The 24915-nt window shown below is 40.9% G+C and overlaps 1 protein-coding gene and 1 long non-coding RNA gene across 4 annotated transcripts in view; both read right to left on the bottom strand.

Moving 5' to 3' along the window:
* Positions 1-24915, bottom strand: part of tnfrsf21 (tumor necrosis factor receptor superfamily, member 21) — a 210674-nt gene that overhangs the window by 128350 nt on the left and 57409 nt on the right. For all 3 annotated transcript variants that reach the window (XM_061704192.1, XM_061704193.1, XM_061704194.1), the window contains 3 exons: positions 3414-3517; positions 2553-2595; positions 914-1066 (listed from right to left, as the gene is read on the bottom strand). In XM_061704192.1, coding sequence (XP_061560176.1) covers positions 914-1066; positions 2553-2595; positions 3414-3517 — 300 coding nt within the window. The remainder of the gene's footprint in view (positions 1-913; positions 1067-2552; positions 2596-3413; positions 3518-24915) is intronic.
* On the bottom strand, positions 23083-24257 carry LOC133417410 (uncharacterized). Its single transcript, XR_009770350.1, has 3 exons — positions 24215-24257; positions 24017-24056; positions 23083-23160 (listed from the first exon to the last, which is right to left on the bottom strand). It is a non-coding gene; the product is annotated as an uncharacterized LOC133417410 (long non-coding RNA).

Below are 24915 nucleotides of genomic sequence, written 5' to 3'. Positions count from 1 at the left end.
TGATTAATCAAAAATTATGAATTGCAATGGCTGATTAGGGGTCTTTAAATACCGCAATGAAAAGGTACAGTAGGTGCAAACTGGCACGCTGTGCGTAATAACAATAACAAGGAGGCGCGAGCAAAATGAGAGGCGACAGGGAGAGCGTATGTTTTCTGCTCATGTAATGCCAGAAATAAAAATTATCCCAACATATTGTTTATTGAGCAATGCAATTTTGGAGCTTCTGAATGATCTGAGGGCTGCCTGGAAAACACTCACAAGAAGGAGTCATTCCATATCGTCGCTACGACAAACACTTTTTAACTCTGAATTTCCTTGAGTCTGGGTCATTTCATTTATTTAATGTGGCAACCAGCTTCAGCTGTCTTTTTTGACTCCCTTCGCACCCAGATGTGTCATGCAGTGGTCCCACTCATTTTATGTTATCGCGTGTTTTATTATATCATTGTCCGATGACAACTGTGTATTTCACTCTTTTATTATGTATTTGAAAAAATTATACACATATTTTTAATTGTAATTACATATGCATCAGAAACATTCCTCTCACTAGTTATAATCACAACAGCCACTTTGCACAATAGAAATAACCAGAAAAACTTGACTTGACGTGACTAGGCACACCACTGGCCCAGTGTGTTCTGAAGCCTAAGAACTGCGATAATCTATTTGTCTGAGATTGTTGTCTTGGGTATTCCTTTAAAACAAAGTAAACAGATTCCAGGGAGGACCGAAGATTCATTGTTATAGATAGCACAAGCCTGTTTTTTTAAGAAATATTTTTTTGTCACGTATACACGGCCAGCAGACGAACTGCGTGACCCTGCTTTGATTACAATGTGGGCATTGGCCTTCTTTTCCATGATACAAAACATTCAAAAACATGGCATGATTCCATTTAAGTGCCTACCTGTGGTGATGTCAATGTCTGTCAGATTTACTGTGGGACCCAAAGACAGAGACAAGCTACTGTTGTCCAACAGGCTGCGAAGATAGTCCACTGTCTCAACACTTGTCACATTTAGCTCAATGGACACTTCATACTCATACTCGCCAAGCGGCTCTATAGGGGAAAAGACAAAGACAGAGTCCAACCCCTCTCAAGAGGACGGTACCAGATTCATATACAGTAGTGCCTTGAGATATGACTGAATCGACTTACGTCAGTTGGCATATTTTTTGTTTTGGGTTACGACCCAGATTTCGTGTAACGAGTGCGCGTTCAATCTCCCACCGACAGCAACCACCAATTAACACTGATTTCCTTGGGACAATACATTAGGTACAGTGGTGTTGCGTACTCATATATATTTTTTTTAAATGTAAGTGCAAATTGTTGTTTGTCTATATGTGCCCTGCTACTGGCTAGCGAGCAGTTCAGGTTGTACCCCGCCTCTTGCCCAGAGTTAGCTGGGATAGGCTCCAGCACTCCCGTGTAACCTAGTGCAGATAAACGGTAGGGAAAATTAATGGATGGATTTAGATTGTTTACATTCTATTTTCCTATGTTATTGCTGTTTTTCATGGAGTATAATACTCCATCCATCCATCCATTTTCTGTACCGCTTTATCCTCACTAGGGTCGCGGACATGCTGGAGCCTATCCCAACTATCTTTGGGCGAGAGGCAGGGTACACTCGGAACTGGTCGCCAGCCAGTTGCAGGGCACATATAAACAAACAACCATTTGCACAATTTATTGTCTTCAATTAACCTACCATGCATGTTTTTGGGATGTGGGAGAAAACCCACGCAAGCATGGGGAGAACATGCTAACTCTACACAGGGGAGGCCGGATTTGAACCCGGGTCCTCAGAACTGGGAGGCAGTTGTGCTAACCAGTCCTCTACCGTGCCGCGCAGTATAAAACTGTTGTGTGCAATGGTTCTAAGTGAAAAACTCTTTACATTTAAGTGCAATACTGGTAAGTCATTTTTTTTTCCTCATTAAAAACATAATATAAATGTTGGTGTGGTGGGGGACTGCAACTGATTCATTGCATTTCCATTCATTTCAATGGGTAAAGTTGTTTTGAGATAAGAGCATAGTCACGGAACGAATTAAACTTGGATCTCTGTATTTGGAACTTCTTGACTTCTTATACCAGTTCAGTGTCCTACCAGAGCGGTGACATTGCATGTCCCTAAAGATAGCTTCTATAGCTGGGGATCAGCCACCTGGCACACTCCACTGAGCCCCACCGCTATGCCTGGCTTCAGAGGGGGGCCTAGAGACTTCTGACCAGGCAAGGGAAAATGCCTTCCAAAAGTAGTGTTCTTCATAGAGGCTTTGTGAGATCTGTTTCCCTCACCGAGGACCCGTTTGCCATGCATGACACTGCCAGGGTCATAAAGTCCCAGATAATTTAGCTCCGCCTCCTAGGATTACTGGGACACACAAACCCTTCCACCACAATAAATTGACAGCTCAGGGAGGCAGGCATATGGAAAAATATTGCCGTAATCACAACACATGGGAAGTTGCGGAATGGATTGTGTGTGGACTCTTATATTTCCCAAAAAACATACAATATAATTAATCTCACTCACCATCCCTTTTCTCCCTACTGATGTGTTGTTCTCCGGAGCGTACCTGAGTATGTTTAAAAAAATGAAAAAAGACATTTTAATTGCATCGTCTATGTCAGTGATTCTCAAACTTTTTACATCAATTACTACCTGAAGAAATTATTTGCTAATCACTAAAATACAGTAGCAAAGTGGGGCTAAGTTTTCATAAAAAAATGAGACAGGTTTTATTCCTAAACCCAGTCATGTCACATTATGCACGGTTTGTACATTAACACTGCTCTAAAATATTCCATCCATTTTCTGAGCTGCTTCTCCTCACTCGGGTCGCGGCTATGCTGGAGCCTATCCCAGCTGTCATCGGGCAGGAGGCGGAACTGGTTGCCAGCCAATCGCAGGGCACATAGAAACAAACAACCATTCGCACTCACAGTCATGCCTAAGAGGAATTTAGAGTCTCCAATTAATGCATGTTTTTGGGATGTGGGAGGAAACCGGAGTGCCCGGAGAAAAGCCACGTAGGCACGGGGAGAACATGCAAACTCCACACAGGCGGGGCGGGGGATTGAACCCAGGTCCTCAGAACTGTGAGGCTGACGCTCTAACCAGTCGTCCACCGTGCCGCCTGCTCTAAATTATTGGAAAATAAAAAGAAATGGACTCAAATAATGATTCAATTAAACATAAAATGTTTTCAAACAAACCATTTCAACAAACCAGTTTTAAAGATTAAATGCCAATGTATTAAATTCAAAAGTTAAATACAATTAAACTGTACTGTACTTACAGTATGCAGTGATTATTTTGCATAGCATTGGTACCACACATTGAGAATAACTGGTCTATGTAATAAAATGCATGATAGCAACACAGTGAGCTTACCGGTGACAAAAGGCTTGACAATTTGACGACGTTTCCCGTTTCCAGAATACAGAGTGTTACCCCGAGGAGAACAATGATAATGCCATTCTTAAATATTGCCATTTCTAAGAGAAAAAAAGAAGGTAAAAAAAAAAAAGAATTCAATGAATTAACGGTACTTTTCCCCCCCATTCATCCTTCATCTATGTATTTTCAAATAACTCTTTGATCAATTCTAATGACTTCCACCAGCATTGCTAGCTTTTGGTCACCAATATGTGTTGTTGTTACTTGAGCCCATTTGAATTTTCCTGTTAATTATGGTATAGTGATGATAACAACACAACTTAACAGGACACGAAAGACTTAAAATAATAATGAAACAAAAAATGGCTTGGACCTGAGAAATACAATTATATAGCAAGTGTTTGAAATCTGTAAATCAGTCTCATAGTGAAAACGAGTGGAAAAAACACCTGATAAGCCCTTGCCATTATTAAAACTGTCAACTGTCTTACTACATATATTGGTTGGTGAGAATTTACCAGAGTTACCTCATTGCTAAATTTATAGACTTATTCTAGATACAATTCGTGAGATATTTTTACAAGTACGCATTTCCACGCATTTTTCATCAAATTACATGATCGTATCAAGCAGCCTTTCATACGACGCGGAACAATATTTGGTCAGTTCAACGTTAGAAATAGAGACAGACCAGAACAGTGTGTCTTATTCCAGGCGACTGGCAGCCAGTGTGTAGTCCGTCTTTTGCCTGAAGTCAGCTGGGGTAGGCTCCCGCGACCCTGACCAGGATAAGCGCCGTTGTTATCAATGGATGAATGGATAATAATAATAATAATAATACAAACTTATATAGCGCTTCAACCTCAGGGTTGAATCATGAACTGAATGAATAAGTTCTTGAATGATTCTGTGAGAAAAAACTGAACGATTCGGTGAATGAATCCTTTGAACGAATCTTTTTAACAAACTGATTCTAGTGGTTCAGTACACTCAAAATAACTGCTGTGTCCATCGCTAATTTCTGCCCCCTGCAGTTTTACCATCCTACACCCATTGCTTTTTTTCCATTTAAACATTAAATGAAATAATAGTAAGAGAAACACCTCCCTTAATTATTATTCTTGCTACATTGTTTCTATTTTATCTTAGATAGGATTTTAAAAACATAACATTGCTATTGCTTCTGGTTAAATCTCTGATCGCGAGCCGGCATGTTTTAACGTCATCGTCATGATGTCTTTTATACGGACCAAAATTTCTCATCTGCATCACCCTGCCGACGAATCGTTTATGCATGTGCCCCCCACCTTTCAAACCAAATTTACGCCACTGTTTCATACCACCGAACCACTTCAACCCTCCGACATGTGATCCAATTTTTCAATTGCCATGCAGAAACCATTTAAAGGCAAAACTGTTTTAAAAAAAACTGCCTTAAGGTGGCCCTTTAACTTTTGGTCTTTTTAATTTTGACCAGGGATATTTTCGAGCAATGATTTAATTAATTAAGTTAACGATATTCTCACGTCGTCCACTAAAATCCATTTAAATTAAACCATGTTGCTTTTTAGGAAAAATATTGTTATATGATTAAAGTGCGATGAAACAAGATGAATTACAAAGCCCCTAATTAATTAGACACATGCATGCTCTTCACCGCTTATGCCGCCCTCTATGTAAATACATATATATATATATATGTGTGAAGCCATGGACCAATTACAGCCTGCCTGAATGTGCATGGTCTCTTGAAGCATCATGCGAGCGATGACTCAATGTGACTCGTAACTGCGCTTCTTCTGCATTTGAACAAGAAATATGAAAATTCATCTATTTTAATGATGAAATCATTGAAATTATTGGATTGAAAAAGATCATCAATGTAAAGCACCGACCATAGAACTAAAATAGAACAATTTAATGTAATCATAAGGTTGTTTTCATTTTACTATTCACATGCAGTGGAAAGGAAAGACCACCAGGGGGCAGTGCGGCTCTGCCTCACTTGCATACACTGACTGCACATCACTGATATATACAAATGTATATACATATATATATATATACACATATATATATATATATATATATATATATATATATATATATATATATATATATACACATATATATATATATATATATGTATATATATATATATATATATATATATATATATACACATATATATATATATATGTGTATATATATATATATATATATATATATATATATATATATATATATATATGTGTATATATATATATATATATATATATATATATATATATATATATATATACATATATATATATACACATATATATATATATATATATATACATATATATATATATATATATATACATATATATATATACACATATATATATATATATATGTGTATGTATATATATATATACATATACACACACACATATATATATACACATTCTTATATATATATATATATATATATGTATGTATATATATATATATATATAAATATATATATATATATATATATATATATGTATGTATATATATATATATATATATATATATATGTATGTGTATATATATATATATATATATATATATATATATATATATATATATATATATATATATATATATATACACATTCTTATATATATATATATACACACACACACACATACACACACACACAGGAAGTCCTCGAGTTACGACGCACTCGACCTACGACATTTCGACTTTACGACGCCTGTGCCTCGTTCACCATTTTGTCCCAGCACCATAGTGTTTCTGCTAAGCTAGTGTCGAGTGCTTGTCTGTGTTTGTGCGGCGGGAGTATCTTTTCCTTTTTCGCCCTCCTTTTTTCATACTACCAGCAGTAATGGTAAGTACAGCATCTTATTTTTTTATTTTAATGTATTTTAGTTTATTTATACGAAGTGTTAACCTTTCTTGATACGGTCACCTGACCGTGGTCGGGAGACGCAGGGGTTAACTCCCTTCTCTCGTTGCACAGCTGAGCTGGATGGCGGCAACAATAAAGGCACGAAGCACCGATTTGCTGCTTTAATGGCCTCATAAGCTCCTCTGCACATTCGACGTCAACGGGTCCCCCGCTAAATCGCTACTCTTCCCCTGTCGCCGTCACTACACTTGCCACTGTACACGCTCGCACCTCCGCGCACTCCTTCCTCCTTCATAGTCCCGCCGGACGATACCTGCGGAGTCCTGTCTCACTCACGCATCGACGCAGACGCCCACACACACTGAGCTTGCTGTCACAATCACGCAGGACAATAGGCATATTTTGACGTAAATTTCGACTTTCAAGGTGAAATCCGACTTGCGCGGAAATTCGTGTTACGTCCCCAGCGTCGGAACGGAACTCGTTCGTAAATCGAGGACTTCCTGTATATATATATATATATATATATATTCATTCATTCATCTTCCGTTCCGCTTATCCTCACTAGGGTCGCGGGTGTACTATCTTCGGGCAAGAGGCGGGGTACACCCTGAACTGGTCGCCAGCCAATCACAGGGCACATATCAACAAACAACCATTCGCACTCACATTCACACCTAGGGGCAATATAGAGTTGTCAATTAACCTACCATGCATGTTTTGGGGATGTGGGAGGAAACCAGAGTGCCCGGAGAAAACCCACGCAGCCACGGGGAGAACATGCAAACTCCACACAGGCGGGACTGAAAAATTGACAAATGGCCTCAAGGCCGTAGTTTGGACACCACTGGTATACAGTATAGCCTCGGTGGTGATTTGTCAGTGATTCACACTGAATTCCCAAGGCAGAAATTCTGGATGTCTTTACATTTCGACTTATTTCAGTCGTGTTTTTGTTTCTCTGTTCCTCTCAAATATTCTGTTATACAACACGTTAAAGGGATTAGTGTGGTGCAGTAACTTATTAAGAAATCTCACATCTACACCATTACTGAGTAGAAATTGTACCCACAATGCCTTGTGCCCTCATGAGAGACTGGCGTGTGAGCCATGATTACATCATCAGTGACATGAATTGCTGTGATATGCCAGAAAAGTCCTCAACTAAATTTTTTGTAATTTCAGATCGGTGACATCTGATCTGAAATGACAAACAAATTAGTTGTCGGTGACTATTGACTTTCAATAGTCACGCTTACTTTCTGCAGGACATTGATAGTCCTTTAAAGCCTTTCAGAAGGTAACACTTTATAACAATGGCATATTAACAACACATTAATGGATCAATTCTTGAGACGAGGGGTGCACCAAATATGCAATATACGCGGTAGATGGTATAATTTGGCCTTCAGTATAGATTTGGACTATAGCCACCAATCACTTATTGATTATTGATGACGTCATTGTATCCGCATCAGTTTCAAAATGTATGTCCGACCATAGAGCTGGAGGAGCTACCAGTTGTAGGCTACATGTGTTTTCGTCCAATAGTCGCCCATCCTCCGTGTTTTCTCAGGTGCTCTGTAACTACCGCGGGAACATTAAGATAGTAGCTGTGGTTGGCTAGCTGCCACAGTTAAATTTTTACGGTGCGGATCCTCTCCTCTATGTGACTAACCCTCACCCCCATGGCGGTGAATGAAGAGTAGCTAATCGTGCAACACAACGAGGAAGAAGAACGATAAGGAGGAAATGGAGAAGCCAAGCTAACCGCTAAACTAAAGCGAAATGAAGAATCGCAAAACACCAGAGTGCTAAGGTGGTACAGAACACCATCAACAGAGGTCTGGCTGGAACCGTGTTAAAGAGAAGAGTATTCAACGACTGTCTAAACAGCAAATTCGCTGGTAAATTATTCATTGTCCAGAGAGAAAATAATACAACCGGTAGACAGCAAGCAGACACGACCAAAAACCAAAAATTAATCAGTATGTTACTGCATACGTCTGCCAGGTTAAACCTACGAGGTCAAACGTGTTTTAGATAGTATATTTAATATTTATATCAGGGATTTTGTGGTCGTTTGCTCTATTTTGCTCTATAGACTGTTGAGTTTTATCCATCCAGCCATCCATTTTCTTCCGCTTATCCGAGGTTAGGTCACGGGGTCAGTAGCTTTAACAGGGAAGCCCGGACGTCCCTTTCCCCAGCCACTTCATCCGATACTTCCGACGAGACCCAGACGCTTTCCCAGGCCAGCCAGGAGAAATTGAGAGCTTCGCCTTTCGGCTTAGCTCCTTCTTCACCACAACATACAAAGTCCGCATCACTGCAGATGCTGCACCGATCCGCCTGTTAATCTTCCATTCCATTCTTCCCTCACTTGTGAACAAGACTAAGATACTTGAATTCCTTCCCGACCCGGAGAGGGCACGCCACCCTTTTACGACTGAGGACCCTGGTCTCAGATTTGGAGGGGCTGATTTTCATCCCAACCGCTTCACACTCGGCTACGAACCGCTCCAGTGAGGGTGCTTGAGGAAGCCATCAGAACCACATCATCTGCAAAAAGCAGAGATCCAATACTGAGGCCACCAAACCAGACCCCCTTTACGCCTCGGCTGCATCTAAGAATTCTGTCCATAAAAGTTAGAAACAGAATTGGTGACAAAGGGCAGCCTTGGCGGAGTCCAACCCTCACCGGAAACAAATCCAACGCACTCCCGGCAATGCGGATCAAACTCTGACACTGGTCGTACAAGGACCGAACAGCCCGTATAAGGGGGTTCGGTACCCCATACTCTCAAAGTAACCCCCACAGGACTCCCTGAGGGACACGGTTGAGCGCCTTCTCCAAGTCCACAAAAGACATGTAAACTATTTGGGGGAACTCCCATGCACCCTCGAGTACCCTGCCGAGGGTGTAGAGCTGCTCCACTGTTCCACGGCCAGAACAAAAACCACACTGCTCCTCCTGAATCTGATATTTGACTTCCAGACAGACCTTCCTCTCCAGCACCCCTGAATAGACCTTAGACAGTTGAGTTTTATTTGAATTTATTTTTATTTTTTTACAATAAATGTTCTCAAAATGACATTATTATCTTTGTTTTTCTGTTGTTGTTTTTAACTTACTTTTCAAATTCACTTTATCTTAGCTAAGGGACTACATATTCCATTTCACAGTCATGTTTACACTTATGTTTATACCTCGATATATATTTTTACTGTGAAGGGATTAAATCCATTGTCACGTACGTGGTTAGGGCGAGGGCGAGTAACGCAAGGCAAGAACATGGTGGACCCAATTGCAGGGAAGCAGGGAGGCAAGGCAGGAGTGCGGGAGTTTCAAAATAATATTTAATCTTCAGAAAGGGGAAACAAGGATATTGGCTAAAGCAAAACTGAACGAAGTCCCACAACAGATAATCAAACCAAAGTAACAAAGAAACACTTGAATATCTAAAACTGGAAACAAACTATGACCTGCAAGTAAGACGTGGAATAGATAGGGAAAATGACACCTGACAATGACATACCGCAATGATAAAGACAACTGACGACTACGACATGGCAAAGATATGTGACAACGACAATGAACCGACAAGAACTGAAAGAAACCAGGGAACTAAATACAAACAAATTGACGAGACAACGAGGAACACCTGGACAAGACACGAGTGGCTGGAGAGAGCTGATTGGTCGACAAAGTAGACGAGAACAGGTGGACGCACAGCCCTACTTTAGATGAAAGGAAACTCAAAAATTGTTTAGAACATGTTATGTGATCCACTGTTTTCAAAACAACTAATAACTCATGGAAGGAAATATTGCATCTTGTTGCAGTTGCAAATAAAGATGTGGTTTCAGGAATGTGGAATATCAACATGGAAACTCTGTGTTAACGCACCACATACTGTATGTGAACAAGGAAAACAAACACACACATATATTATAAAAAACTGACTTTTGAATTGCTTGAATACAAATAGTTGGGTCTGGTGTGCCTGCCCATTCATCAAATGTGAAATTTTACAAAAAAGTACATTTTTGTGTGCTGACTATTTCTGAAAGGCAGTGGGGTGAGCAGTAAGAGCCCCAAATCTCCATGATTTCAAAAGAGTGTAAAAAGATTGTATAATGTACAGTAATTCTTTACCGTTGGCATATTTTGACCAAAGTTGACCACAACTACCAACCACCATACATGCATCCATCCCTTTACTATCTTGATTTTTCTATTCAGGGTTAAGAGGACAGAAGGCGACCTACACCCTGGACTGGTTGCCAATCAATCACAGGGCAGAAATAGAGACAGACAACCACTCACACTTAAGAATCTCTCCATCCATCCATCCATCCATCCATCCATCCATTATCTGAGCCGCTTATCCTCACAAGGGTCGCGGGAGTGCTGGAGCCTATCCCAGCTATCTTCGGGCAGGAGAAGATAGCAGGAGTACACCCTAAACTGATTGCCAGCCAAACGCAGGGAACATATAAACACACTCACATTCACACCTACGGGCAATTTAGAGCCATCAATCAACCTACCATGCATGTTTTTGGGATGTGGGAGGAAACTGGAGTGCCCGGAGAAAACCCACGCAGGCACGGGGGGAGAACATGCAAACTCCACACAGGCGGGGCCAGGGATTAAATCCCAAAACTGTGAGGCAGACGCTCTAACCAGTCGCCCACCGTGCTGCCTCACTTAAGAATCTATCTAAGAAAAACATTTCGTCAAAATAATTATTAACTGAGCCAAGGCCTGATCTTGCTTCTTTTACATACTTGGCTGATTTGGTTTGTTTGGGTGGTGCAACAATAATCTGTCATTATTATTAATATTATCATTTTTTAATTGTATCAATGGTGTTGTTTATAAATTTATTGTTTATTTATTATTTATTATTATGCATTTTGTTATGTTATTATTTTTTAAAACATTTTAAAAAAACCTCCTTGAAATGTGATTTGAACATGGTTACATTTTTAATTCCCAAAACACACCATGTAAATAACTACATAACGTAGTATTTATAAACATAAAATAACAAAAATTCAGTCACTGAACTTTATACAAGATTTTACATGCAAATTTAGTAACCCAAGTTAATATACATGATGATAAACTACAATACAAGGCTGTCAATAATTTTCCATGTTTTGTAAGAAAAGCGGTCAGCCTATTCATCGATTCAGCCCCTTACTGAAAAAAGAAAAACAAAATCATAAAAAAACATAAAAATACATTAACATAAGAGGTATACGTATCCAGTTTTCTTACCTGAGTTCACATTTCCTCCCTTTACTGCTGATCTTGGTCCTTCTGTTTATGTGGTTAGCACATTTCATGACAGACGCTTACAGCTTGTGAAAGGCTGCCAAACCCGTATCCAGCATTATGGGAAACATTCTGCTTGAAAGACTTCCTGAAATTTGGTAAGGCATAGACAGACACACACACACACACACACACACACACACACACACACAAGCGCCAATATGAAATTTTCCCCTCATTTCCTTGTTTGTATTTTCTATTGTTCGTACATAGTTTTTGCCTCTCTCTGGAAAAATAATAATAGCAACATTAATGGAAAAAGAATGAATACAAATGAAATGTAATTATGTCATGTAATTACCTCTTGAGAATTAATACCCTGCAGCAAAATAGTGACGCATATACACATTTAACTACTTCATGTAAGCTGCAACTGGATGCGACATTAAGTACACCTGGAACAACACAACAGCAGCATTACACTAATTACCTTCACACCTATGGGCGATTTAGAGTCTTCAATGATCTTACATTACAGTATCTAAATATTATAAAGCATGAAAAATCACAGACAGTGGAACCGCTAGAGATTTGACCAAAACGATGATCTCGAGCTCATGTCAGTCAATCGTCATAACTTCTCTCCCCCGTACAGTCAAATCAATCAGAAACAGATTGACAACAATAGATTTATTAGTTAGTTAGACAGGCCGAGCGCCTGGTGGCCGGGCCTGCTCCCATGGGGCCCCTGTCAGAAGGAGTTTCAACTCCCACCTCTGACAGAACTTTGCTCATGTTCCGGGGGAGGCAATGGAGGCCATGTTCCGTGCCTCCATTGCTGAGGCGGCCGACCGGAGTTGTGGCCGTAAGGTGGTCGGTGCCTGTTGTGGCGGCAATCCCCGAACCCGTTGGTGGACACCAATGGTGAGGGATGCCGTCAAGCTGAAGAAGGAGTCCTATCGGGCAGCTGATGGGTACCGGCTGGCCAAGTGGAATGCAGCTTTGGTGGTCGCTGAAGCAAAAACCCGGGCATGGGAGGAGTTCGGTGAGGCCATGGAGAAAGACTTCCGGACGGCTTCGAGGAAATTCTGGACCACCATCCGACGTCTCAGGAGGGGAAAGCAGTGCACCATCAACACTGTGTATAGTGGGGATGGGGCGCTGCTGAGAGTATGGTACTTCGGGAGTATGGGGTACCGAACACCCTGATACGGGCTGTACGACCGGAGTCAGAGTTTGGTCCGCATATCCGGCAGTAAGTCGGACTCGTTTCCGGTGAGGGTTGGACTCCGCCCTTTGACACTGATTCTGTTCATAACTGCTATGTACAGAATTCTTAGGCGCAGCCGAGGCGTAGAGGGTGTCCGGTTTGGTGGCCTCAGTATTGCATCTCTGCTTTTTGCAGATGATTCGGTTCTGTTGGCTTCATCATGCTGTGACCTCCAACTCTCATTGGAGCAGTTCGCAGCCGAGTGTGAAGCGGCTGGGATGAGAATCAGCACCTCCAAATCTGAGACCATGGTCCTCAGTCGGAAAAGGGTGGCGTGCCCTCTCCAGGTCGGGGATGAGATCCTGCCCCAAGTGGAGAAGTTCAAGTATCTTGGGGTCTTGTTCACGAGTGAGGGAAGAATGGAACAGGAGATCGACAGGCGGATCGGTGCAGCGTCTGCAGTGATGCAGACTTTGTACCGATCCGTTGTGGTAAAGAAGGAGTTAAGCCGAAAGGCGAAGCTCTCGATTTACCGGTCGATCTACGTTCCTACCCTCACCTATGGTCACGAGCTGTGGGTCGTGACCGAAAGAACGAGATCCCGGATACAAGCGGCCGCAATGAGTTTCCTCCGCAGGGTGTCCGGGTTCTCCCTTAGAGATAGGGTGAGAAGCTCGGTTATCCGGGAGGATCTCAGAGTCGAGCCGTTGCTCCTTCACATCGAGAGGAGCCAGATGAGGTGGCTGGGGCATCTGATTCGGATGCCTCCTGGACGCCTCCCCGGTAAGGTGCTCCGGGCACGTCCCACCGGGAGGAGACCCCGGGGACGACCCAGGACACGCTGGAGAGACTACGTCTCTCGCCTGGCCTGGGAACGCCTCGGGATCCCCCCGGAAGAGATGGATGAAGTGGCTGGGGAAAGGGAAGTCTGGGCGTCCCTGCTAATCACCGTCTTTTTTTTTTTTTTTTTTAGGAACTCAAATACAGCAATAAACTATTTGTTTTAATATTAAAACATGCACGCAACGTGCTGCCAGACCCTCTGGGAACATTGACGGTACACGGGCGACACTCGCTGGTGATTGAGTTACTGCAAGCCGAGGACAGCTACCAACAATTTTCACTGACTTTTAATGTCCATTGGGATTTTACGAATTTTGAATGAATGCTCCCAGTATATATCATGTTTTTAGCCACCACATAAAATTCAAACACTAATTGCATAGATTAACCATGGTGTGTGTGTGTGACAATGCAGAAACTGTTCAATTATTTAATTAATCTCTTATTTCCACTGGTTTTAAAACCACAAATAGGATGATAATTAATACTAAGAGGCGCGGCATGTCTTCCTCTTGGTCCCATGGCCAGGTAAGCCCTACACTTTTGAGTTTCGAGCTCAAACAATTAATTATACGCAAGTAAATAACATGGAAATGTCTAGCAAATCATATGGTTCAGGAAGCAGGGATTGGTGTCCCAGAGATGAACATGCTTTGGTCCGAAATGTGAATATCAACCCTTGAACAAAAGCAAATGACCTTGTGAGAGCTGATAAGAGTGTGTCATTATCCATTGTAAAACTACCTACTGACATGGGCTTAAAAGGCAACTCTGCCAGGAAGAAGACATTACAGCAAAAGAAACATCAACAAACCAGATTATAATTTGCAAATGTACATATGGACAAAGGCCCTAACAGTGTTTGCTCAATAAAAGTGTAACATATATCTCACATCAATTTTGTTTGTCAATCACACCTGACACACAGCAAAAATATTGACGTTTTTAACATCAAGGAAAGTACTCTTGCTCAGCAGGTTTCACAGCACTTCTAGTAAAATCTTACAACTCTCTTCAACTTCTGTCATATCTGAGAAACTCATACCTAGTGCCTAAAACTAACTTTTATTTGTTGAGGGGTTTTTGGTAGAATATTTTGACAGACATCTTGTCAAGGTTCTAAAACAGCCAACAATACATGAAGCTTTGGTGAATGTGTGATTGTGGAGAATAGATGGATGCCCAAAAGTCAGTTATACAGTATACTTAACTAGCATACAGTGCAGAGAAAAAGTATTTGCCCCCTTCTAAAAAAATATATTTTTTTATGCATAGTGTCCCCACGTTAATGATTAAGGTCATCAAAAAAAAAAAAATATCAGACAAAGATAACCTAATTAAACATAAAATGCAGTTTTCAAATTATGATTTTTTTTTCTTAATGAAAATAATATTCAAAGTTAACTGGGCCTCTGTGAAAACGTTATTGCCCCTCTAAACCTTCTAACTGGTTGGGTGTTAGATATATTGTAGAAGTTATCATTTATTTGCTTAGCTTGCATTAGTATTATGGACAATGTTTAGAAAGAAAGATGTCTCGCCTTCAAGAAGATGACTCAGCAGGAATCATCTGAGAGAAGGATGTGGCCGGGACGTGGCAGGTGCCATGTTTTCACCTTGAAACCCTACCCTTAGTGTGTTGTGTCTTGTAGCTTAGTACGTTACGTCTTGTAAACTTAGAAACCTCCCTATTTTCAAATAAATGCAGGAGCGACGGGAGAGATTGTTTAGAGCGTGTTGAGAGGCTGTAATCTGAACAATCTCCCATGCGCCCTCCTCATGAGAAAAAGAAACCAGCGTCTTCATTCCTTTTGTGTCTATTTTTTATAATGTTGGGCAAGATAAATCCAACATTGGGCCACACTCATTAGCAACAACTGAAATCAAGCATTTTCTATAATTGGTAATGAGTCTTTCGCATCTCTGTGACAAATGTCTTTAAAACGATATACAGACCCTTTCCAAAAAAATTGACTACCATGGAAAAGTTTATTTATTTCCATAATTCCATTCAAAATTTATTTGTCTGCTGTTTCAAACAGGAAGTGATTTAGTGTAATTATAATCAGTATTATGACAATGTGGGACTGGCTCTTCTTGCATAGCAGGATCTCAGTTGAACTATCAATAATAGTAATTAGTTTCTACTGTATGGAGCTACTTATCAGACTTTTATGGCTCGGTTGATTTTATTTGTTTGGTTTGATGATTCCTAGACTGCTCAGACAAGTTTGACAGGTCTTGTTAGTATCCTTGATGGAAATGTGTGTATGGTGTCATCTGATGATGAAAAGATGCAAGACAAATGTCCTCAGAACTGGAAGGAAAACTTATACTGTATGAGTATCCACACTGAAATGAATTTCCTTCAGTTTTCCATACAGTTTTATTCTCTTGATGACTATGATACACGTGCGTAGGCCAGACGTATAGACACGCATGCCATGTTAATCAGGTCGAACTTATAATGATTCAAATCCCCAATGGCCGAATCGCAGATGTGCACCATTGCACAAAAACAAATACAGTATGTTAAATAGTGAAGAGAGCAAAGGCCTTATGCGTCACTGACCTTTAAACAGTAAAATATTAAGGGAACCCGCTACTCATCTACAACATTGATAGTTTATTTGAAGAGCATGATGGGTTTTTGGAACTGGTCTTCTCAATCAACCTAATAAACTGTGTTGTAAAAAAAACAAAAAAAGTTGATCACTCTTTAAACGGAGCGTTGGCAGTTTTCAAAAAACACTTTTGTCATATATGTTAAAACTCGGCGGCACGGTGGACGACTGGTTAGAGCGTCAGCCTCAAAGTTCTGAGGACCGGGGTTCAATGAACTCTGGTAAGAAAACTGGATACGTATACCTTTTATGTTAATGTGTTTTTATGTTTCTTTGGATTTGTTTTTCTTTTTTCAATAATGGGCTGAATGGATAAATAGGCTGACCGCTTTTCTTACAAAACATGAAAAATTATTGACAGCCTTGTATTGTAGGTTATCATCATGTATATTAACTTGGGTTACTCAATTTGCATGTAAAATCTTGTATAAAGTTCAGGAACTGAATTTTTGTTATTTTATGTTTATAAATACTACGTTATGTAGTTATTTACTAATGTAATTAAAAATGTAACCATGTTCAAATAACATTTCAAGTAGATTTTTTAAAAATGTTTTAAAAAATAATAACATAACAAAATGCATAATAATAAATAAATAAATAAATAAACAAATAAACAATACATTTATAAACTCAGTTAATAATTATTTTGACGAAATGTTTTTCTTAGATAGATTCTTAAGTGAGGCAGCACGGTGGGCGACTGGTTAGAACGTCTGCCTCACAGTTTCGGGTTTCAATCCCCGGCCCCGCCTGTGTGGAGTTTGCATGTTCTCCCCGTGCCTGCGTGGGTTTTCTCCGGGCACTCCGGTTACCTCTCACATCCCAAAAACATGCATTAATTGGAGACTCTAAATTGCCCGTAGGTGTGACTGTGAGTGCGAATAGTTGTTTGTTTGTATGTGCCCTGCGATGGCTGGCAACCAGTTCAGGCTGTACCCCGCCTCCTGCCCGATGATAGCTGGGATAGGCTCCAGCACGCCCGCGACCCTAGTGAGGAGAAGTGGCTCAGAAAATGGATGGATGGATGGATGTTAAAACTCTCTGTTTGACCCAAGAGAAGAATATAATGAAAATTATCTTTTGAAAAATCAGACCTCGATGGACCCATCTAATGCCTGGTATTTAAGTTTCATTATTATTTTTACAACCTGGCACAAAAGTAGCCAATCAGAGAGTGTAGTGACAGGAGGCATTTCTGAATAGTCTGCCAATCATTGAAATTTGAAAAGTGCATATTGTCCCTTAAATGTGGACATTCTTTTGTCTGTTCATTTAAGTTAATTAATTAGGCACTTGTCAATGAAATAAATACAATGTATTCATGCTGGTAAATACAATTTAATTAACAATGGTTATTAATTTCATAATTTTTTTTTGATGCGGCAGAACAATGCTTGAGTAGTTAGCCCATCTGCCTCACGGTTCTGAGTTCAAGTCTCGCTCTGACCCTCTTGTGTGGAGTTTGTATGTTTTCTCCATGCTTGTGTGGGTTTTCTGTAGATTCTCCCACTTCTTCACTGAGTTCCACACGTGAGAATGTGAATGTGTTGTTTGTTTCCCAACTTCATTGGAATTGGGGTTGTCCCCAATTCCAATGAAGTTGGGACGTTGTGTTAAACATAAATAAAAACAAAATACAATGATTTGCAAATCATGTTCAACCTATATTTAATTTAATACACTACAAAGACAAGATATTTAATGTTCAAACTGATAAACTTGATTGTTTTTAGCAAATAATCATTAACTTAGAATTTTATGGCTGCAATGTGTTCCAAAAAAGCTGGGACAGGTGGCAAACAAGACTGAGAAAGTTGAGGAATGCTTATCAAACACCTGTTTGGAGCATCCCACAGGTGAACAGGCTAATTGGGCACAGGTGGGTGCCATGATTGGGTAAAAAAGGAGCTTCCTTGAATTGCTCAGTCATTCACAAGCAAAGATGGGGCGAGGTTCACCTCTTTGTGAACAAGTGCGTGAGAAAATAGACGAACAATTTAAGGACAATGTTCCTCAATGTAGAATTACAAGAAATTTAGGGATTTCATCATCCACGGTCCATAATATCATCAAATGTTTCAGACAATCTGGGGAAAATACTGCATGCAAGCGGCAAGGATGAAAAGCAACATTGAATGCCCGTGACCTTCGATCCCTCACTGCATCAAAAAGCGACATCAATGTGTAAAGGATATCACCACATGGGCTCAGGAACACTTCAGAAAACCAATGTCAGTAAATACAGTTCGGCGCTACATCCATAAGTGAAACTTGAAACTCGACTATGCAGAGCAAAAGCCATTTATCAACAAGATCCAGAAACGCCGCCGGCTTCTCTGGGCCCGAGCTCATCTAAGATGGACTGATGCAAAGTGGAAAAGTGTTCTGTGGTCCGACAAGTCCACATTTCAAATTGTTTTGGGAAATTGTGGACGTCGTGTCCTCCGGGCCAAAGAGGAAAAGAACCATCCGGACTGTTATGGACGCAAAGTTCAAAAGCCAGCATCTGTAATGGTATGGGGCTGTGTCTCCTTTTCATTTATTGTAAAACTAAATATTTGTGTTTACCCTTTGCATCCTTTTACCCATTCCTTGCTCCTTGAGTTAACCTGAGTACAGCAGACATGTGTACACTTATACTTAAATTCTACCCAGTTCTTCCTTCATAAAACAAGTATTGTATACAACCCCAATTCCAATGAAGTTGGAATGTTGTGTTAAACATAAATAAAAACAGAATACAATGATTTGCAAATCATGTTCGACCTATATTTAATTGAATGCACAACAAAGACAAGATATTTAATGTTCAAACTGATAAACTTTATTGTTTTTAGCAAACAATCATTAACTTCAAATTTTATGGCTGCAACACGTTCCAAAAAAGCTGGGACAGCGTCATGTTTACCACTGTGCTACATCACCTTTTCTTTTAACAACATTCAATAAACGTTTGGGAACTGAGGACACTAATTGTTGACGCTTTGTAGGTGGAATTCTTGGTGCCTTCTTCTTCGCACGCAATTATTAATAAATGAAAGTAGTGAGCGGCATGTCGATTATTGTTATGGAGTAAAAGTACTGTTTCTTCTTAACATAAACACTCGAGTAAAAGTAAAACGTATGCTTCATTAAAACCACTTCGACAAGTACAAATTATCCAAAATGTAACTTGAGTAAATGTAACGGAGTAAATGTAGCGCGTTCCTACCCACCTCTGCCCAGGAGCCATGATTATGACAAAAACCCCCCCATTTTCACACTGGAGGAGCATTGGAGGAGCTTTGAAGTTTGAGAAACCAAGCCCGAAACCTTCGTGTTCTGATAGATTCTGACCTAACTCTCAACAGTCATATCAAATCCAATTACTAAAACTGCATTCTACCATCTGAAGAACATATTCAGAGTGAAGGCTTGCATGTGTCAAGCAGACCAGGAGAAGCTCATCCATGCTTTTATCTCAAGTCGACTTGACTATTGTAATGGTCTTCTGACTGGACTCCCTAAAAAGAGCATTAAAAAGCTGCAACTCATTCAGAATGCTGCAGCTCGGGTTCTGACCAGAACAAAGAAGTCAGAGCATATTACTCCAATTCTAAAGTCTTTACACTGGCTTCCAGTCATCTTTAGAATAGATTTTAACGTTCTGCTTCTGGTCTATAAATCACTAAATTGTTTCGGTCCTGAATACATGAAAGAAATTCTAATGGAATATAAACCCAGTAGGGCTCTGAGATCCACAGACCCGCCCGGGTCAAATAGTGGAGACAGAGTCAAAAGCAAACATGGTGAAGCAGCATTTAGCTATTATGCTGCACACAAATGGAATAAGTTGACAACAGAAGTGACGTCAGCCCCAAGTGTGCATGTTTTTAAGTCCAGGTTAAAAACTATTTTTTCCTCATGTTTTTAGAGCATTTCCACTTTTAAATGATATTTCTTGTATTGTATCCTGTTTTAATTGTACAACCCCAATTCCAATAAAGTTGGGACGTTGTGTTAAACATAAATAAAAACAGAATGCAATGATTTGCAAATCATGTCCAACCTATATTTAATTGAATACACTACAAAGACACGATATTTCATGTTCAAACTGATAACTTTATTGTTTTGAGCAAATAATCATTAACTTTGAATTTTATGGCTGAAACACATTCCAAAAAAGCTGGGACAGGTGGCAAAAAAGACTGAGAAAGTTGAGGAATGCTCATCAAACACCTGTTTGGAACATCCCACAGGTGAACAGGCTAATTGGGAACAGGTGGGTGCCATGATTGGGTATAAAAGGAGATTCCCTGAATTGCTCAGTCATTCACAAGCAAAGATGGGGTGAGTGCGTGAGAAAATAGCCGAACAGTTTAAGGACAATGTTCCTCAATGTACAATTGCAAGGAAGTTAGGGATTTCATCATCCGCGGTCCATAATATAATCAAAAGGGTCAGAGAATCTGGAGAAATTACTGCATGTAAGCGGCAAGGCCGACAACCATCATTGAATGCCCGTGACCTTTGATCCCTCAGGCGGCACTCCATCAAAAACCGACATCAATGTGTAAAGGATATCACCATATGGGCTCAGGAATACTTCCGAAAACCAATGTCAGTAAATACAGTTTGACGCTACATCCGTAAGGGCAACTTGAAGCTCTACTATGCAAAGCAAAAGCCATTTATCAACAGCACCCAGAAACACTGCCGGCTTCTCTGGGCCTGAGCTCATTCTAAGATGGACTGATGCAAAGTGGAAAAGTGTTCTGTGGTCCGACGAGTCCACATTTCAAATTGTTTTTGGAAATTGTGGACTTCGTGTGCTCCGGGCCAAAGCGGAAAAGAACCATCCGTACTGTTATGGATGCAAATTTCAAAAGTCAGCATCTGTGATGCTATGGGGCTGCGTTAGTGCCAATGGCATGGGTAACCTACACATCTGTGAAGGCACCATTAATGCTGAAAGGTACATACAGGTTTTGGAGAAACATATGCTGCCATCCAAGCAACATCTTTTTCATGGATGCCCCTACTTAGACCCGTCTCCCATTGAAAATGTGTGGCGCATTATGAAGCGTAAAATACGACAACGGTGACCCCGGACTGTTGAACACCTGAAGCTGTACATCAAGAAAGAATGGGAAAGAATTCCACCTACAAATCTTCAACAATTAGTGTCGTCAGTTCCCAAACGTTTATTGAATGTTGTTAAAAGAAAAGATGATAAACACAGTGGTAATTATGACCCTGTCCCAGCTTTTTTGGAATGTGTTGCAGCCATAACATTTTAAGTTCATGATTATCTGCTAAAAACAATAAAGTTTATCAGTTTGAACATTAAATATCTTGTCTTTGTAGTGCAATCAATTAAATATTGGTTGAACATGATTTGCAAATCATTGTATTTTGTTTTTATTTATGTTGAACACAACGTCCCAACTTCATTGGAATTGGGGTTGTACATGTGCCCTGTGATTATGAGGTGAGCAGTCCAATGTTACTCATTTACCACGTTGAAAAGTTATTTTTAGCCTTCGGTGAAATCGAAGTTTGACCCATTCAAAATGCTACTCTTGGAAACAGACTAATTAGCCTTAATTTCCCCAGTGACATTACTAAAGCAACTATCTTTCTAGATAGCGTCTGAATAATGAAAACCTACGGCTGTCATGAACGGAACAGAGGATAGGACCCATAAATGCACGACTCCAAAAGAAATGGACAGTTTCCCAAAAAGAGAGGTTTAATATACGGGCATAGGTCGGTACACAAGCAGGCAATCCAAGAAAGGCAACAGTATCCAAAAACATGAGTCAAAGAGGCGAGGTCGATAATCGGAACAGTGTCAAATCTTACTGTGAGTCTGACGTGGAAACAAGGAATGCTGGAACGCGACGACAAGGTACAACGAACTGGCGACGAGAGGGAATGAGACACGAGGTTAAATACAAGGGGTAATTAGGGTGAACGAGGCACAGGTGGTGAAGATGCTCACAGGAGCAGGTGTGTGTGAAACAGGGGGAAGACAAAACCCGGAACACACACCGATGACAGTACCCCCACCCCCTTAACGGCTGGCCCCAGACGGCCCCGGGGCCCCTGGATGCGCAACGTGGAAGTCCCGAATGAGCAAATCATCCATGATAAACGCAGACTGCACCCATGAACGTTCCTCAGGCCCATAGCCCTCCCAGTCCACCAGATATTGAAACCCCCTCCCCCTCCGACGAGACGACAACAGCCGCTTCACAGAGAAGACAGGGCCCCCATCCACAAACCGGGGGGGAGGAGGGGGCCTGGAAGGCGGGACCAGAGGGGACTCCCGGGCTGGCTTGAGTAGGCTGACGTGAAAAGCAGGGTGGACCCTCATCGACCTTGGGAGCCTCAGCTTCACGGTGACAGGGTTGATGAGCTTTGTGATGGGGAAGGGCCCAACGAACCTGGGAGCGAGCTTCTTGTACTCCACCCGGAGTGGAATATGTTTGGTCGAGAGCCAAACTTGCTGACCCACTTTTTAGTTTGGGGCCGGTGTCCTCCAACGGTCAGCAGCGGCTTTGTATGACACAGCAGCATCTGGCGGGCTCGCTCCCAGGTCCTCCTGCAGCGTCTCACCAAGGTCAATGCTGCTGGAACTGTGGACTCTGGGGCTATGGCAGGAAATAGAGATGGTTGGTAACCATGCACAACATGAAAAGGCGATAGACCAGTGGATGCAGAGGGGAGGTAATTGTGGGAGAATTCGACCCAAACCAGTTTCTGAGACCAGGATCGCGGCTCCTGTGAAGAGAGACATCGGAGCCCAGTCTCCAGGTCCTGGTTCAGCCTCTCGGTTTGGCCGTTGGTTTCAGGGTGAAACTCAGATGACAGACTGACTGTAGCACCTATGAGATTGCAAAACTCTTTCCAAAATTGCGAAATCAATTGGGGACCCCTATCAGACACCACATTCTTGGGGAAACCATGAAATTTGAATACCTGATTGATCATTAACACTGCAGTATCTTTAGCTGAGGGGAGTTTCGGGAGTGCAATGAAGTGAGCCATTTTAGAGAACCTGTCAACTACGGTGAGAATTGTGGTATTACCTTTTTTAGAACCAGGTCGGTAGGATAACATGAAATTAAATCTAGTGAAGAACAGAGCCCATCGAGCCTGCCTAGCAGTTAATCTTTTAGCAGTTTTAATATACTCAAGGTTCTTGTGATCTGTCCATACTAAAAACGGAGTCTGTGCCCCCTCTAGCCAGTGCCTCCACTCCATCAAAGCCACCTTGACTGCCAGCAGTTCACGGTCACCAATGTCATAATTTTTCTCAGCTGGGGTCAGTTTTTTGGAGAGAAAAGCACAAGGATGTAATTTATCATCCTTGAGAGATTTCTGGGAGAGCAATGCTCCTATTCCGGCATCAGACGCATCGACTTCTACCACAAACTGCTGTTTGAGATCTGGCAAAGTAAGGATGGGAGCGGAGGTAAAGCTCGATTTAAGTTTTTGAAAAGCTGCCTGACAATTCATACAAAAGGTTTGTGTGGCGAGGTAAGATCATGCAAAGGAGAGGCTATAGAAATGAAATTTCTGATGAATTTTCTGTAGAAGTTTGTAAGAACCTTTGTACATCTTTGCGTGACGTGGGAGTAGGCCAATTAATAACGGCATCGACTTTGCAAGGGTCCATTTTGACTTTACCTTGAGCCAGGACGAAACCCAGAAAAGAAACCGATGCCTTGTGGAACTCACATTTCTCAGCCTTGACATATAGTTGATTCTGCAGTCACCGCTGCAATACAGAGCGGACATTAATGTGAGTCTCCTCGTCCGGGGAGAATCTCAAAATGTCGTCCAAATAGACAAAAACAAACATTCAACGTCACGCAGGACATCATTGACAAGGTTTTGGAAAACAGCTGGAGCGTTAGTAAGTCCAAAAGGCATTACCAAATACTCAATGTCCCGTTGGTGTGTTGAATGCTGTTTTCCATTCATCCCCCTCCCTTATCCTGACGAGATGATACACATTTCTTAAGTCCAGTTTGGTGAAAATCTTGGCTCCCTCCAGCAACTCAAAGGCGCTGGAGCTGAGAGGAAGAGGGTACCTGTTTTTTACGGTTATCCCGTTGAGACCCCGGTAATCGATGCAGGGTCGCGGGGTCTTGTCCTTTTTGTCCACAAAGAAAAATGAAGTTTACGTCAGGTGAGACAAGAAAAGAACAAGCTTGAACATTGTGTCTGAAATGTGGATCATTTATTTGAAAACAAAACAAAACAAAAAAACAGGTGTTTCATCCAAGTGAAACAAGACATGATGATGAATACAGGCAATTGTTGACTTGGAATGAGGAAGCGAATATTACCTGTAAAACAACAAGACATTCGGTAGTTGTGAAGTACAGTACAGAAATCCCTCGTTATATTGAGGTTCAGTTATTGTACAGGGAATTTATGTTTTTTTTAATTTATCGTTGTAGTGCAGTTACTACACATATCTGGTAAAGTTAACATTATTGGCTACATGATTATAATGTGTCAGCAATTTTTCACAGAAGGACCATAGTAACATTAAAAAAATAAAAATTCACAAATACCAACCTAGCCCGATGTATAGGTAATGTAAACATAGACATTATTAACACGGGAAA

The sequence above is a fragment of the Phycodurus eques genome, chromosome 18 (assembly GCF_024500275.1).
Source record: "Phycodurus eques isolate BA_2022a chromosome 18, UOR_Pequ_1.1, whole genome shotgun sequence".
NCBI lineage: Eukaryota > Metazoa > Chordata > Actinopteri > Syngnathiformes > Syngnathidae > Phycodurus > Phycodurus eques.
This window is presented reverse-complemented; position numbering and strand designations above follow the sequence as displayed.